The 16,428-nt window shown below is 50.8% G+C and overlaps 1 protein-coding gene across 1 annotated transcript in view; it reads right to left on the reverse strand.

Annotated features, from left to right (window-relative positions):
• CRISPLD2 (cysteine rich secretory protein LCCL domain containing 2) overlaps positions 1–16,428 on the reverse strand; it is a 57,059-nt gene that overhangs the window by 15,424 nt on the left and 25,207 nt on the right. Inside the window, exons 6-13 of the mRNA XM_084756448.1 lie at positions 15,468–15,568; positions 10,724–10,867; positions 9,754–9,814; positions 8,013–8,079; positions 7,483–7,613; positions 6,612–6,655; positions 5,969–6,041; positions 3,785–3,860 (exon numbers count right to left, since the gene is read on the reverse strand). Coding sequence (XP_084612574.1) covers positions 3,785–3,860; positions 5,969–6,041; positions 6,612–6,655; positions 7,483–7,613; positions 8,013–8,079; positions 9,754–9,814; positions 10,724–10,867; positions 15,468–15,568 — 697 coding nt within the window. The remainder of the gene's footprint in view (positions 1–3,784; positions 3,861–5,968; positions 6,042–6,611; positions 6,656–7,482; positions 7,614–8,012; positions 8,080–9,753; positions 9,815–10,723; positions 10,868–15,467; positions 15,569–16,428) is intronic.

Here is a 16,428-nt window from a genome sequence, read left to right on the forward strand (position 1 = left end):
AAAGGTTAAGAGGCAACAGACCCTCATTTGTCTCTAAGATGGGAGGGGACACCGATGACATCAAACCATCATTCAGTTTCCGAATTCCCAGAAACGAATTCTCGGAGGCGCACTGTGTGCGGACACCAGGCGTTTATTGTGCCGACGGGCAACAGGCCAGTCGCTGTGTCTGTCCCTCAGTGATGCTTATCCTGTCTAAGGACTGCCATTTCCAGAAGCAAGGCCCCAGTTTCCGCCAGGGCAAGTGCCAGGAAAGGCTTCCTAGTATTCCTCAAGTCCCCTGGGGTTACACACACACACACACACACACACACACACACACACTCATCCCATGGGAGGTGCATCTGCTCCAGAGGCCAAGAGGCTGTGGTTGCACCCTCCATTCCCTCCCTGGAGAGGACCCAGATATCACGACACCCACATTTCCTGGATGAAACATTCAGGCACGGCAGGCTTCTCTCAAATCTCTGACAACTGATAAGACACGTTCTCTCTTCTTTTCTCTCCCAGCACCCGTCCCCTGCCCCTCCTGCCACATGTAGGGGGGACTCACTATCTGTTCATGCAGGTTCAACACTAACACAGAGTCATTCAAAACAAAGTCCTATGAGCCTTGAGGCTCATCAGCCAGCCCTGGCATTCAGTAGCTAGGGGACCCAGATGACCTGTAGCCACGGCTCACTGTGCCCAGCCTGTCACTTACTCTGGCACTGTGAGCCCACAAGGTTATTGGGGTCATTGGTCACTATTAATCCCCCTTGGCAAATGGGAGATTGCGGGGGGGGGGGGTCAGGAGCTAAACAACTTGCCCACAGTCACTCAAGAAGGACAGCTGAGCCACGCTTCCACAGACAGCAATAGTGAAGAAGTACAAAGGCATCTATGTTCCTCTCAAAGCAAGGTCCAGGGCTGCACATGACCTGGTACAGGGTAACTGCCATAGACAAAGGCCACCAACTGCCAAAGCCACTGTCACCATCACCAGGACCCCAAACTCTCAAGGACCTTCCTTGGCTACAAAGGATGTTCAGCAGTAACCCACAACCACCAACAGCCATGCCCCCTGGGACCATGTTCAAATGCAGCCCCAGTCGGGGCCACTGGCTCAGGACGGCTGCAGAGGGCCCATGTAAACACCACTCCTCCCTAGGATCCTCATGACACACAACAGGAGTTTGAGCATCAAATGAGGCCAGGAGGATGAGCAAGGAAACTGAGGCTCATCTGGGGAAAGAAATCCACATGGGTAATTCCCCTGGCTGGGGCAAGCTCGGGCCTCCTGACCTTGGCTCTGCTGTCTGAGCCACGCCCGGACAATCCTGCCTGCAGCTCACCACAAAGGGAGCTGCCGCCAGGACAGGCACTCTGCAAAGAGCTCTGTATCCGTGGCACTCGGAGGCCCGGCAAAGGTCTGGAGACTACGCTCCCAAAATAAATCTCTTAGCTAAACAGACATTTTCCAAGAGGCAGCATCATTTCCCAGAATACAAAGTGACCTAGAAACACAGGCCAGCGGAGCCTAGAGATGGACACACGTTCTTACTCCCTCCTCTCGCCCGAGCCCCTTCCTCTTCCTCCTCTTCCTCACTCCTTCTTTTTGAAGGATTTTTAGTATCAACAACTGCAGTGTCTTTTTGTCCAACAAACACTGAGCCATTACTGTATGCCAGGCCCAGACAAAAGCCTTGCCAATCCAAGGCTCAAAGCCCAAGTAGATGCATTCATTAAAGGCTTCGTTCACCTACATGCCTGCTCCTGTCAGCACAGGCACACATAGGCAGAAAGGAGGCAGAATAAGAGGAAAGGAACAGTGTAAACCCTTCTCACTTCTCCATGTGTTCGCTGTGGCACATGAATCAGGCTCTTCTGAGCCTTATTTCCCCCTTAGCAAAATGATAAGGATTCCTAAACAAGGTGTTTTTTTTTTAACTTGAAACACAGCAGCTACAGATACTGACTAAAAAGCTTTGTAGCATTACTATCACACAGCCCCATGTGAGGGAGAAAAGAGTAGAGCATCCTTGTTTTTAATTTCTAACTTTTGCTTTCTGTGTTTAGTTGTTATGTTATTTGGTGCATACAGATTTGATTTTCATATCTTTGTATGAAAATTTGTTTTTATGTGTTTATGTATATGTATATGTGCTCTTGCATGAAGAATTGTTTTTGTTCCATTCAGCACATTTAAATTTGAGTTTTAGTTTATCCTGTAGTAACATTGCAACTTTTTTTTTTCGAGACAGGGTTTCTCTGTGTAGCCCTGGCTGTCCTGGACTCACTTTGTAGACCAGGCTAGCCTCGAACTCACAGTGATCTGCCTCTACCTCCCAAGTGCTGGGATTAAAGATGTGCACCACCACTGCCTGGCTCTCTCTTCTTCTTCCTCTCTTTTAATTCTGAGGATAGAACTTGGGACTTCATATTAGGTGAACTATAACAATCAATATGTGGTATTTTATTTCTTCATAAAAGCTCTAACATTTAGAACTTAATTTCAGCTAAACAGCTTTCCAGAAGCTTTTTTGGTTTGGTTTTTTTTTTTTTTTTTTTTTTTTTACTTTTTAGTCTCATAAAGAAAAAAAGGCAAGGAAAAAAGCTTAGTCATGAAGGCCACTTTGGCCTTATGGAACTAAGTGACTTCATGGCTACAGGAATCTGGGACAATTGAAGGCAGATGGGAGCAAGGCTGGTGGTGGTGAGGGGAGAGGACCATTTGCAGAGGGGATAAAGTGTGAGTGATGCTGGAGACAAACGGTACGAGCATCTGGCAAGGTTCAGAGCTAGAAGATACCCTGGGCTGGACAAGTCTGGCTAGCTCTGGGATTTCCACTCACAGAGAAGAACCAGAGGGATTGCACATGCTGTGGGCAGCTGGAGCAGGGGCTTACACCTTCTGGGTCACTGCGTCCCTAAGCTCTGGACGCTGGAGGGAACAGGCTAAACCCTGAAAATCAACAAAGGAAAACTTGGCTTTCATGTCTGAGTTAGGAGGGAAGATAGGGAGACAGTGGCTGAGAGGAATACCGGAGTCTGGCCACAGAGAATTTGTTTTGTTTTTCTATGTGCTTATAGCTAAGACCATGCAAGGCAAAAAGAAACAGTAAGTAAACTGACCCACACCCATAGAAAGAGTACAGAGACACAGAAAGGTGAGTGTGCTGTCAATTCGATGCAAGCTAGTATCGTCTGAGCAGATGGTGCTGGACACTTTCAAATGAGAAAATGCCTCCATCAGACTGGCCTGTGAGCAAGTCTGTAGAGCATTTTCTTGGTTCAAATTAATGTGGGAGGACCCAGCCCACTAGGGTCAGTGCCACTCCCAGGCAAGGTGGTCCTGAGCATCCCATGATGAGGAGCAGCCAGTAAGCATGCTCAGTCAATTCCTGCCTCCAGGTTCCTGCCCTGACTTTCCTCAGTGATGAACTGTGCCCTGAGAATTGCAAGTTGAAATAAATCCTTTCCTCCAAAAGTTGCTTTTGGCCAAGGTGCTTATCACAGCAATAGAAACTGTAACTATGGCAGTGGTGAAATATCTGAGAAAACGAAGCCATGAAACACAAGGACCTTCAAACCATGAACGACCATCTAGGTTAAGAGGAGACACGCTAGAGCTTCCATTTACAAAGACAGACAGACAGACAGACAGAGACAGACGGGAGTCAGACGCATCTATGAAAGAGACACTGGGGCCATGGCTGCAGGAACAGGCAGGCTCAGTGTAGCCAGAGGCTATGGCATGTGACTGGGTTTCTGAGGTGGCCACTGAGGAAGTTGGCCTACTCACATCAGCGTAGATGTTGGATCCAAATACAGGGGCCCAATAGGCCGGCTCCTCTCCGCAGCGTGCAGGACACTGGACTCTAGAAATGAGAAGTAATTATAGTAAGGAGGACCAGCAGGAAGGAGGTGGCACCCTGGACTCACTCCTCAACTGAGTTTCAGCAGAAACAAAACCTCCATACTATCTTGCTCTCTCTCTCTCTGTGTGTGTGTGTGTGTGTGTGTGTGTGTGTGTGAACTCATACATGCCATGGCTTATGTGCACAGGTCAGAGGACAGACTACAAGAGTTGCTTCTCTCAGCACATGGGGCCTAGGGACTGAACTCAGGTTGTCAGGTTTGGCACCAAGTGCTTTGCCCACTGCGCTGTCTTGCTAGTCTGCAACTTGCTCTTTAAAAAAGGACAGCGCTGAGGCCTGAGAATCAAAGTTCAGGAGTGGAGCACACACAGGCCCGGGATCAAGCCCAGCACAGGCAGAAGGAGAGGCGGCAACTGTCGCCCACGGTGGCCGCGGCAAACACATCCTTGTCTTTATCTAACTATCATTTAGAACTTGAACCATATAGACCATAGAAAAGGTCACAGAGAAATAAAGCAAAGAAGAGTAAGGCCTCAGGGGAGGTGCGCTGAGCTGTGGGATTGGGCCTTCCTCACCTGGGTGTTGGCAAGGTATGCTGTGGGTGCAGAGTGTAGATTGTTATCAATAGAGCTTTTAAGACCACTTCCCTAGGAGGAGAGGAAGGGTGGAGAGCTCGCACCTCGGTGACTCAGAATGTTCGAGAAGGGCACAGATAACTTGAGGTGGGAAGGGTTAGATTACCCTGGAATCCTGGCCTCAGCCCAACTGATGGCCCCAGGGCTGAAGAGGGCTCCTCAGACTGGAAATAGGTGGGCCCCAGGTGGCTGGCAAGCCCCATGCCAGGAAGAAAAGCAAGAGCTTTGCCTAAGAAAAGGTTTTTGTGTCTGTCTGGAACAGTTTACCACTGGCCGAGCCCAGGGACTGGGAAGCCAAGATGGCGGCTGCAAGCCACCTGGCCCAGAGACAGACAGGATGCTTGGCAGGAAGGAAACCAATCAGCCAGGCTGAGGCAGCTTTGAGGAGGAATGGAAGGAGCAGACAAGGGAGGAATGTGTGTGTGTGTGTGTGTGTGTGTGTGTGTGTGTGTGTGTGTGTGTGTACACATGAGTGTGATGTGTATGTAGTATTTGTGGTGTGTGTGTTTTGTGATGTGGTGTGTACTATAGTATATGTGTATATGAGTGATATCATATATGTGTGTATTGCTATGTATGGTATGTGTGGTGTGTGTATATAAGTATGGTATGTGTGTGGTATGTGTATTTATGTGTGCATGTGGTATATATGCATGGTATTGTGTGGTGTGTGTATGTAAGTATATGAAGTGTGTGGTATGTGTGTTTGGTATGTGTGGTGTGTATGTATGTAAGCATGGTATGTGTATGGTATTTGTGGTATGTGTGTTTATGTGTATATGTGGTATGTATGTATGGTATATGTGTGATATGCGTATGTGTGCATGTATATATATATGGTATGTGTATGGGTATATGTGGTATGTGGTGTGTATATATGTATATGTGGTGTGTGGTTCATGTGGGGGGCTGAACGTAGGTTTAAGAAGACAGTCTGTGAGTCTAAGAACTCTCAGCCCCACTCCTGGTAGGTGGCAGGTCAGAAGGTTGCATGGACAGGTGGACCCTGACCAAGTTTTCTTCAGTTGTGTCCCCTGCCACTTCCCTTCTGCTTCTCTATGACACTCAAGAAATCCACTAATTTGCCGTGACGTCTCCTTGACTGCTCACCCAAGCCAGGCTCATCTTCCTAATAGTGTCTTTGTAGGCTTCCTCCTATGCAGATGGGGTGGGGGCAGACAACACACTGGGGGTGGGGGGCAGGGGACTCCACTGTCTGTTCCTTCCAGAATCCAGTCTCCAGGCCCCAGGGCTCCGGGGAAAGCACAATCACTGAACACCAGAGGCTGTTCTAGCTCAGGGTGCTGGGGGGGTGCACCACAGCATAGTCACAGCACGGCTGAGTTCTGTGCTGATGGGGGGGGGGGTCAGTACAGGCCAGCACAGACTTTCTGTTCATGCCTAGACAGAGCCAGACCCAGGCAGGCCTGCAAAAAGACAGCATCACAGGAGAGAAGACACGTTTCCTCTTACCTCGGGCAGTGGGTGGCGGGCTTCTCGAAGGGGCAGAGCTGCGCAACTGTGGTATAGCAGTCCACAGCCGTCTCTGAAAACAGGAGACAGAAAATGTCAGGTCATGTTCAGGCTGGGTGCCTACCCTCACAGGGTGCAGGCAGGCCCATAGCCAGCCTGGTGTATCTACAGGTGCACACATCTCCCTTGGTCTCCCCAAGGGACTCTCGTACTCGCCATTTGAATACCAACGCTTGCTTTAAAAGCCTGTCCCCCTGCTCTGCCGTCTCTGACCATCCCAGGTGTGAGTCCGTGTCTACACATGGAGAAGCCGAGGAACCATAGTGGCTCCTGCTTCCATTGCTGACCTCCGCCCACCAAGGCCTTTAAACAGCGGAGCTACACTGACTGGGTCTGTGGTGTTCAGATGGCAGCCATGCCCCTGGGGCTTCTGACTCAGCCATTTACAGCCAAATTCAAATCTAGATATGCTTAGAAGCCATTGGGAGAAGGACCTCCTTGGGACCCCCCCAGACGGAGCCTGTCTGGGAACAACGTGTCAGGCCAAAATTAACTGTAAAGCAAAGATCAAAGGAAGAGGGGTTTCCTGGGCAATCTCAGGTTGGCCATCACATTCTGCTCCCTTGGGGTCTGGCCAGCTTACCTTTCACTTTTGACACGGTAAAGGAGCTAGAAGGCTTGTATTTGCTGGAAAGGAAGACATGAGTCAGTGCATACTGTACTCCTAACAGCCTACACGCCCTGCCCGAAACAGGGGACCCGAAAAGCTTAGACTATTCTAGAGTGGGGCTGCATAACCTTTTGTCACCAAGGACCCTCTCAGCAGCCTAGGGAAGTCTTCAGACCCCTTCTTAGGATAATAACATTTCCTTTTTGGCTTCTTGATATGTGTTCCAATGGGGCTGGAACTCACCGTAGCACAGGCTAGCCTCAAACTCATGGTGATCCCGCTTCAGCCAGAATAAAGGCTTTTAAATGCACACGATGAAGCAGGGCTAGTGCCCAGAAGGTTAAGATATAGAATTCAACCAGTTGGCCCAACCCTAGGAGACCCTGGACTGGATCGGCTGGTGGCCCACAGGAGAGAGTCAACTGTGGGACACGAGTTGTCTTTGGTTTTCCTGTTTTCTTAGACGTTTCCCAAAGTATCAGTAATAGGTGGTTGTGGGGACGTATATGCTTGTGGGGGGATGCAAGTGTATGCATATATGTATGAAGGGCAGAAACCAGGGTGGTAGGAACAGGATTTCTTACTAGCCTGAAACTCAGCAAGCAAGTCAAGTAGCCACTGAGTTCTGGGGATCCTCCTGTCTCTGCCTCCCCAGTGCCAGGATTCCAAACACACACACATACCCTCCCCTGTGGCTCCTTACACAGTCCCTGGAGCTCAAACTCCGCCCCTTTTATCTGCACAGCAAGCACTTTGCCAACAGAGCCATATCTCCAGCCCTCAAAAAACGCTTCTTCAATAAGAAAACCCTGTCACAATCTCCCCTGCCCTACGAGACAGTTACCTCAGGGACTCCATGCCATTTTTTGGAGATTTGACAAAGAAGGGTACCATCCCATTCCTGGTGACATCTACCAGGCCACCTCGATCATCGATGACGCCATGGTGGATAGCAGCTCGACATATGCTTGAAGACTACAGAGCAGAAAAGAGACCACAAATGGACAGAGTTCCTTTCCCAGAGCCATCTGAGGCACCTGTCCCTGGCCAACCAAAACCAAAAAGCCAAAACACACCCCACCCAACCGTTCGTGGCCGCCCTTAGCCACATCCTTTTCCTGGATGGCTTAAGAATTCATCTTAGGTGCTTAAGCCCTTCCAGCTGAGCATGTTAACCCCAGTCCTGCAGTGATGTTCAGTCCCAGTTCCCGGAAGTGGTTTCAGCAGCATTTGAGCCAAGAGGCCATTCAGATCGGTCCATGCCAGCATCCTAGGTTGAGCCAGTGAGAGAGCCTGTCTCCATGAACCCCAGTGCTTTAAGCTACCTGGTGGGGTTTCCCATTGGCCAGGTACCAAAACACTGGTCATACTCACACTTTCATAAAACAGAGATCCAAAAACCTTGGCTTTGTTGTTCAGACAGCCTGCGGGGCACTGGTACCTGATGAGCAAATAAAGAAAAGCCTGCTGGGGAAATTTTCCAGTGACATTGTCCTGTTCCCTCATGAATTCAATTGTCTCTACTTTCATGTAGATGTACAGGTGTAGGTGCCTGTATAAGTGTGGGTGCTTGCAGGTGCCAGAAGAGCTAGTTAGAGGCCTTGGAGAGGCAGTTACAGGCATCTGTGAGTGCTGGGACTCAAGCCCTGGTCTTCATATACAGCGACAATTGTTCTGAACTGTCAAGCCATCTCTCTAGCCTATTTATTTGTTTTGAGACTGAGTCTTACTTTGTGGTCCAGGTTGACCTGGAACTAATTCTGTAGTTGAGACTGACTTTAAATTTGTGTCAGTCTTCCTGCCGTTGTCTCCTCGGTGTTAGGATGACAGGTGTACACTACCCAGCATGTATGTGTGTGTGTGTGTGTGTGTGTGTGTGTGTGTGTGTACACACATATATGGTGCATGATTATGGTGGCCAAAGGTCACCTTCCTTGATCACTCTCCACCTTATTTTTTTAATATAAGTCTCTCTTTGAACCTGGAGCTCACTGATTAGGTTAGGCTGACTGGCCGGTAAATCCTTGGGATCCACCTGCCTCTGTTTCTTCCCTCCAGAGCTGAGGTACAGACCCACACCCAGATTTTACATGGATGATGGGGGATCCAAGCTGTGGTTCTCAACACTTGCACAAGTGTTCACCTATAGCAAGCCTTCACCTACAGTGAGCCTTCACCTACAGTAAGGTGTCTCACCAGACCAAGGCTTGCTATTGTTTCATGAGGTTGACATAGAGGCTCTTGTTCACCATGGACCAAAAACTAACCTATAGGAGAGCCTTCAAGTTCATGTCCACAGACCCTCCAACTTCCTTTGTAAATATGTGCACGCCCAGTAGAAAGCCAACAAGTTACCTCAACTGCACACTAAAGTGTACTAGGACAAAAGCACAGCCAAATGTAACTTTTTTGTTTGGTTGGTTTGGTTTTGGTTTTTTTGAGACAGGGTTTTCTCTGGGTAGCCCTGGCTGTCCTGGACTCGATTTGTAGACCAGGCTGGTCTTGAACTCAGAGAGATCCACCTGCCTCTGCCTCTCAAATGCTGGGATTAAAGGTGTGCGACACCACACCTGGCAGCCAAATATACTTTGTGCTACCATGACAGCTTGTTATGTAACTAGTAAACAACAACAACAACAAAGGGTGAGAGGAATACTGACAGACTTTGGAGAATGATCAATGAACATATGAGGAGGACTGGCTTCAGCCACACAGATAAAGTGGGGTGGGGTCGGGGGTGGGGTTGGGGGTGGGGTACACGCCACAAACTGAAGTGAGAGCTGGTCTGCCAGTTACCCATCCGGGTTGAGACACACTGGTTACAATAAGAGGTTTCATGTCTCTCATTCCCATAATGCACTTCGTGGGGGCCCTGCAAGTGTAGCTCTCTTTGGGCCAGAAACAAAACACTTGGCAGTAATATGTGCCCAGCAGGGTTATTTTAGGACACACCAGCCAGTGTCTGGGGACAGTTTTGGTTGTCCCCACTGGCATTCAGTAGAGATCAAGATCTGATCTCTGATAATATACTTGGTGTCCCACCTCAACGTCTCATGTACCCCAGGAGTGACAGTCAACCAGCTCAGCCCAGCCTAGTCTAGCCCAGCGGGCTCACCTGTTACACGTAGATCCCTTGCACGTGTCCTTCATCTTGGTGTCACAGTGGACCACTTGGGCTAAAGAGACATGGGAATGGGACTATGAAACCAGGAGGGTTAGAAAATCCCTTCTCCACTCCAAGGGACATTCTGGAATGTTCTTGAAGATCTGCCTGCCTCAGTCTCCTGAGTGCTGGGATTAGAGGCAGGCACCACCACTGGCCACCTTCTTGCCATTTTTAAAACAGGTTTTTACTCTCAGCCCAGGCTGGCCTTTCTTGAAATCCTCCTGCCTCAGCCTCCAGAATGCTGGGGTGACAAGGCTCCATTGCTATGCCCCGACTCCAGCCTTACTTACCACGTTAGACAGAGGCAGTTGTGGCCCTGCACACGTTATTTTCTGTTGAAATCCAACTATCACCCTCAAGCAAGGTAGACAGGGGCAGTGCCCACCTCAAAAGATTCTTGTGAGCATTGGATTAAAAAAAAAAAAAGTGTGACCATGAAGGTTGTTTGATTCCCTTTCAAAGCCTCAGGGGAAAAGTCTGTAACATTAAAATACCTGCCTTGGGATGGGGAGTGCAGCTCAGTGGGTAGAGCATTTTACCTAGCTAGCATGCAGGAAGCCCTGGGTTCTGTCGTGGGTACCACCCAAACTAGGTATGGTGCATTTGGAAGTGCAAGGATGAGGAGTTCAAGGTCATTCTTGGCTACACACCAAGTGCAAGAGCATTCTGGGCTCAGGGAGATTCTGCCTTCAAACAAACGAACACCCTGCTAGAGAAAAGACTCACCCAGCACCCTCCAGTAAGGATCACTTCTGTGACTTAAAAGCATCAATTTCAAATAAGACTTGGAGATGTGTGCCAGCCAGTTCCACCCCACCCTCTCCCTGATGCCAGGTACCCAGCTCCCCTTTTCCACCAGCTCCCATCACACGTGGCTGGGGGAGGGGCAGGTACCCCAGAGTGTGGGACATCAACTCACTCATGAAGTTGATGACTGGGGTCTTCTTGGGCTTCGAGGGCTTGACAACCCTGGGCTGGACCCAGACATGTGTTTCCTTGGGAGCAGAGGGCGATTCCACCTCATTGGTCTCGTCCACCTCCGTTTTCTGCTTGTGAGGCTCTTCTAGTGGGTGGTAAGGGAGAAAGAGAATGTGCTGGATTCAACCAAAATGCCTCCTTGGTTGGGGTTTCTATTTGCTGTGGCGAAGCACCACAACCAGGAAGCAATTTGGGAGGAAAGGGTTTATTTGACTTATACTTCCATCATTGGAGGATCTCAGGACAGGAACTCAAACAGGGCTGGAACCTAAAGGCAGGAGCTGATGCAGAGGCCATGGAGGGGTACTGCTTACTGGCTTGCTCAGCCTGCTTTCTTATAAAACCCAGGCCAGGGACGGCACCACCCACCATGAGCTAGGCCCTCCCCCTAAGGATCACTAATTGAGAAAATGCCTCACAGCTGGATCTCAGGGAGGTAGTTTCTCAACTGAGGCTCCTTCCTCTCTGATGACTCCAGCTTGTGTCAAATTGATGCACAAAACAACAAAGCCAGTACGATGCCCTTTGTTTCGTTTTTTGAGACAGGCTCTTACTATATAGACCAGGCTGGCCTCGAACCCATAGTGATCCACTTGCCTCTGCTTCCCAAATGCTAGGTTTACACCACCAGATCCATCGTTAAAATGTTCTTTGGAAAAGCACACCGCAGACTAAACTGGTTTGAGATTTGGCTTCACATAGAGTTGTTTCAACCACAGCGAGGAGGTTATATTGGGGACAGGCCTTCCCCGGATGGAATTCTACCAGCCCTGAGTGGATGGTCTGCTCACCCCCATGTTTTGTTTCGTTTTTGTTTTTTGTTTTTTTTTGGACCTCAGAGAAGTAGCCCCAGGTTGGGGTGGGGTGTAGCAGCCGTACCTGGATGTCAGAATGGCCACTTGCCCCACCTGCTCTTCCGCACGACCGTCTGACCTCGTCCCTAACCATCCCCTCAGAGTTGTACCTCTCGCTGACTGACATCCCTCTGCCTCCTGGTTTTGTTGGGGGGCACAGTTACAACGACTCGTGCCACCCTTCTACCCCTAGTGACAGGGACCACTCGCCTGGCTCAAGCGGTGGCTCAGCAATGGAGCTTTGCTGTCTTAACACTGTGCCTGGCTGGGCACAGAGGCTTGTGCCTATAATCTCAGCTTAAAGCAGGAGGGTTGCTTCAAGTTCAAGGCCAACATGACAACCTAGGCTAAATTATGAGACCCTAGGCCCCACATGGCTTTCTATTGATGTGATAAACACCATGGCTGAAAGGAACGCAGGGAGGAAAGAGTTGGTCCGGCTTACAGGTTGCATGCAGTTCAGTGAGGGAGACCAAAGCAGGAACCTGGAGGCAGGAACTGCGCACTGCCTTGCTCTCCCTGGCTTGCTCAGCCTGCTTTTTAATAGAACTCAAGACTGTCTGTCCAGGGGAGGCACTACCCACAGTGGGCTGGGCCATCCCACATCAATCATTAATCAAGAAAATGTCCCCATGGACACACCTACTGGCCATGCTAATGGAGGCATTTTCCCAGTTGAGGTCCCCTCTTCCCAGATGACACTAGTTTGTGTCAAGATGACCCTCCCGTAAAAAACAAAAACAAAACCAAAAAACCCCAAAACCTATCCAGTACATTCTCTCAAAAGCATTAGACCTGGTACTAATTAGAACTATGCAAGTTTAAAAGATTGATTTAAAAGATTACAGCTTATTTGGTCTTGGTCTTGTTTTCCCACCGGAGGGCATCCTATAATACCCCTTCTCTGTTACCATGACACACACCCCTGCCCTCACTTCAGAGCACTTCAGTCCATGGGCTAAATGGTCCCCCTTAGCCTCAGGCCACTAATCTCCACTCTCATTCAGGACAATGGACCACCAGGACACACACAGGCTAAGGGTGGGCTGGCCTCCTGTGCTATCTTAGCCACTGTGAGCCCCAAGGCGGCCCCACTGAGGACCATGGCTCTTCACAAGAGTCTGTATGGCAGAGCCAGGAAGCACCCGTTCCGGAAACACACCTCAAAGGAGAATGCACAGAGGCTCCCTGATGTCCAACGGACCCACTGAACACAGAGGCCCATCATCCCCATGAGCTGTCTTCACAGAGTGGCAGCCTGGGTCTTGGTGTCCTTTCCTCTCCATCACCCCCCACCCCCCACCCCCGCCACCGCGGCAGGAATCCAAATGAAGGGTCAATGAGTGAGGTACCCCTATCGTTCTAGGTGGGGCACTGGGCAGTGGGTGGGAAGTGACTCAGCCCAAGCTAGCCCTGGCCTGAGAGGAGGACGAGGAAGGCAAAGGTGAAATACCATGCATATGGCTGGCTGCAATTTCATCTTTGCTACCAGAAGCCCTAGCTTCAGGGCTCACCAAAGCCTCAACACTCCATACACAGGAGAAGCTCCCAAGTGAACAAGTGACTCGACCTCACCCCCACCCCAACCCCCTGAGAGCTAAGGAAAAAGAACTCCCAGCAGCAAGCTCTAAGGTTCCCAAAGCATAGTAGACCCAGCTCTGGACTGAACCCTCACAGAGCCCCTGGGCTGCATAAGCAGCCTCCATGCCTGTCCCATCAATGTGGCAATTCACAGGCCCCTCGCTGACGGCCGTGCTGTCTGGGCACGGGCTGGGTTTCTTCCATTGGCGTTAAGACCTGGTGACTCAAAAGCCCAGCTTTACTGAGCCAAATCTGGTTTGGAAGGGTCTGAGGGGGCTGGCTCACTTCTTCAGAACAAGGCTGAGCAGTCCTGGTCCCTAGCGCCTCTGAGACCACACATAAACCTAGAAAACTATAGATTATGCATCCAATCCCTTCCCAGAGATGTCTTAGGGATGTGTGACCCAAAGGGACTTGGGCACTCCCTGGTGACCATCCCTGCATAGAGCAGGCTCTGTTCACTCCCAGGATACTCAACACACAGTAGGCTCCCTTTTTTGACTGATGACAACTGAGCATTCAGGCTCTCCCCCAGCTCCTCAGAAACATGGCAAAACTACTTCGTACAGCAGGACACTGAAGTTGAGAGAGATGGAGAGACGTGAAAGACCCATCCGAGCTCACGGAGCTGGGGTGTAGCTGGACAGGAAGTTGGGCTCCTCACCCCACCCCACCCCACCCCCACCCCCAGCCTGTTATCCCCAACAGTGAGGTGTCGGATAAAAGGAAACTTCTATCCTTATCCTTAAATCCTTGTGTCCCCATTACAGGTCACGGCCTTCAGGGTGCCACGGCACGCCCTTATTTAGTGGCTTGTGCAGATAAGCTGGGTTGGGGGAGGTTTTCTGCATGGGTAGCTGAGAAGACGGCAGTGCCTGCCAAGCAAAGTTGGGTGTTTTCCACTACAAATAAAGCAATAAGCACACGGGCACCGTGGGATGGGTAAGCCCGTGTCTGGGGCCTCTCTGTGTGCCCTGGCTGCTTGAAAGAGCCCTCTGTGGAGGTGAGGGTCTGTTTATTCACCAACACGCAGGACACACCTGCCCGGTGCCCTGGTGCGCACCAGCAGCTGTAATAACAGGGCAACTAGGTCCTTGAGGAGTTTGGGGGTCACGAGAACACGGTGGCAGGTGTATATCTGTCTGACATCCAGAGACAACCTGAGGACGGAGATAAGACTTGTCCCCAGGGAAGAGTGTCACGGGGACTCGGCACAAGGCAGTTCATGGGATAGATGGCAGGCCGAGTCTAAATTGTCTCTGGTTCTATCCCAGCCCTCTGGTAGCGTCCCTCACACCAGCTAGCTGGAGTAGCAGAGAGCCTGGCCTTCTGTGAACTAGGACCACAGCTGTTCCACATCCCAGGGTCCAACAGACTGACCCCATATCCATCTCAGGGACAGTACAGGCAAAAAGGTCATGACTACATGCCCACTCTGCCCTGTGGCAAAGCCCATTCCCTACCTAGCCAGCCCCGGTCAGCTGTTGGAGCCACCCAGAACATAGACATCTGCTCAGCCGGGGACCCCGCACCTCTCTTCTGAGATACAACTTCTAAGAGCCAGAGCTGTGTGAAGAGTGTGTCAGGCGTGAGAGAACATGTGGTGTTTACAGTGGAGAGAAAAATGGATGCTTTCTAAGCAGGCCAGCGTGAGCCAATGGAGCCACAGGCAGAAAGCAGACTGTCCCGCAGCTGTTCTAGCTCCAGGTCGTCTTAGAGAACGTGTTCAGGACCAGGGTGCCAGTGCCTGTGACCGACTGGAGACTGCTTGCTTTGAATCTCATGTGTAACCACCTGGATTTTTTTGTGCAGGTTTTGTTTGGGGATGAGCCAAGGAGGTGAAAGTAGTGCTATGTAGCCTATGCTGATCTCAAATTCATGGCAATCCTCCTGCCGCAACTACCCAAGTGCCAGGATGGTAGGTATGTATGAGTCACCAGCTCTGACTAACAGCCATCTGTTTTCAACAGACTGCACATGCTAAGGAGGGTGAGGAGGGGATTCTCAGGTCAAGGCCAAGTCCACTGTCCACTGGGACCAGGCCAACGAGCTGCCTGGTGTGTGGGGCATCTCAGGACAGTAGAGTCTGCAGAGGGCAGGGGCTGAGTGTAGAGAGCAGAGGAGCGCAAGCCTAAAGTGGGTGGCTGCAGGGGTGAGTCTGGATCTGATGTCATTTCCACATCATCCATCACCATCTGTGGCTCAGAGGGCTGGAAGCCACACCAGGGCTGGGACCTTCACACCACCTACCTCGGTAGCACAGGTTGTTTCGGCAGCCACCTCCATAGCTGGGCGGGCATTCAGAACAGGGCTGGCCATGCTTGTAGGGGGCCTCGCCAATCCAGTTTCCCCTGGAGACAGATCAGAAACACCATGAAGGATGTCACCAGGGAACCCCAAACACAGACCCTGACATTGGGAGAAATGCATGGCCTGGGGGAGGGCAAGGCAGCTGCTTGGCCTACCCCTCCAGTGCCAGTCAGCCAGGGGGCTCTGGGCACTATGACAAGACCCTGTCATTGAGCACCGTGTAAAGAATGCCTCCTGGGGTGACATATGAAGCTACAGATCCATCAAAGCAACCTCAGCCAGTGTCCCCTACCCTGAGCACATTGTTCATTCAGCGGTTAGCCACCAAAAAAACCCTTGGTCAAGGCTCTTGATAGTATCTATAAAGCAAAGAGGGCCAACTGGGTGGCCTATGGTGGCTTCCTAGGAAGGCAGGGGCTCCTGCTAGGGCCGCCAAGAGATTGCGCAGACACCTCTATGCACCCTGTGGCCCACTCCAATGGCCAAAGAGCAATGACAGTGAGCCAGGGAGGGAGGTGGCCTGTATTGAAGGGGAGAGTCTCACCTCCTCTGTCACTACCACAGTGTATCATCCTCTCCAGAGCCCCACCTGGTCAGTTGGAATAATCTCTGGGCATTGCTGTGACCTCACAGTTCTAACCCCTCGAGTATTTGGGCTGAGGACCACAGTGGGGGGGACACCGAGATGAACAGCAGTGGGACATCAGACATAGACTGAAATGCCCCCAGCTGGTCTTGAGAGAGCTTAATGGTCTCCTCAGACAACTGAGGCCCCGCAGGGGTCTGTCCTGCTCTCCAAGCCCAGTTCTCCTCAGCATACCAGACTCCATTTCCTTAAAGATAAACCCCCACCTCCAGGCTTCCAGGCCCATAAGACCAGGAGACCAGTGTTCACTGAGCT

The sequence above is a fragment of the Acomys minous genome (assembly GCF_964271855.1).
Source record: "Acomys minous genome assembly, chromosome: 14".
NCBI classification, from domain to species: Eukaryota; Metazoa; Chordata; class Mammalia; order Rodentia; family Muridae; genus Acomys; species Acomys minous.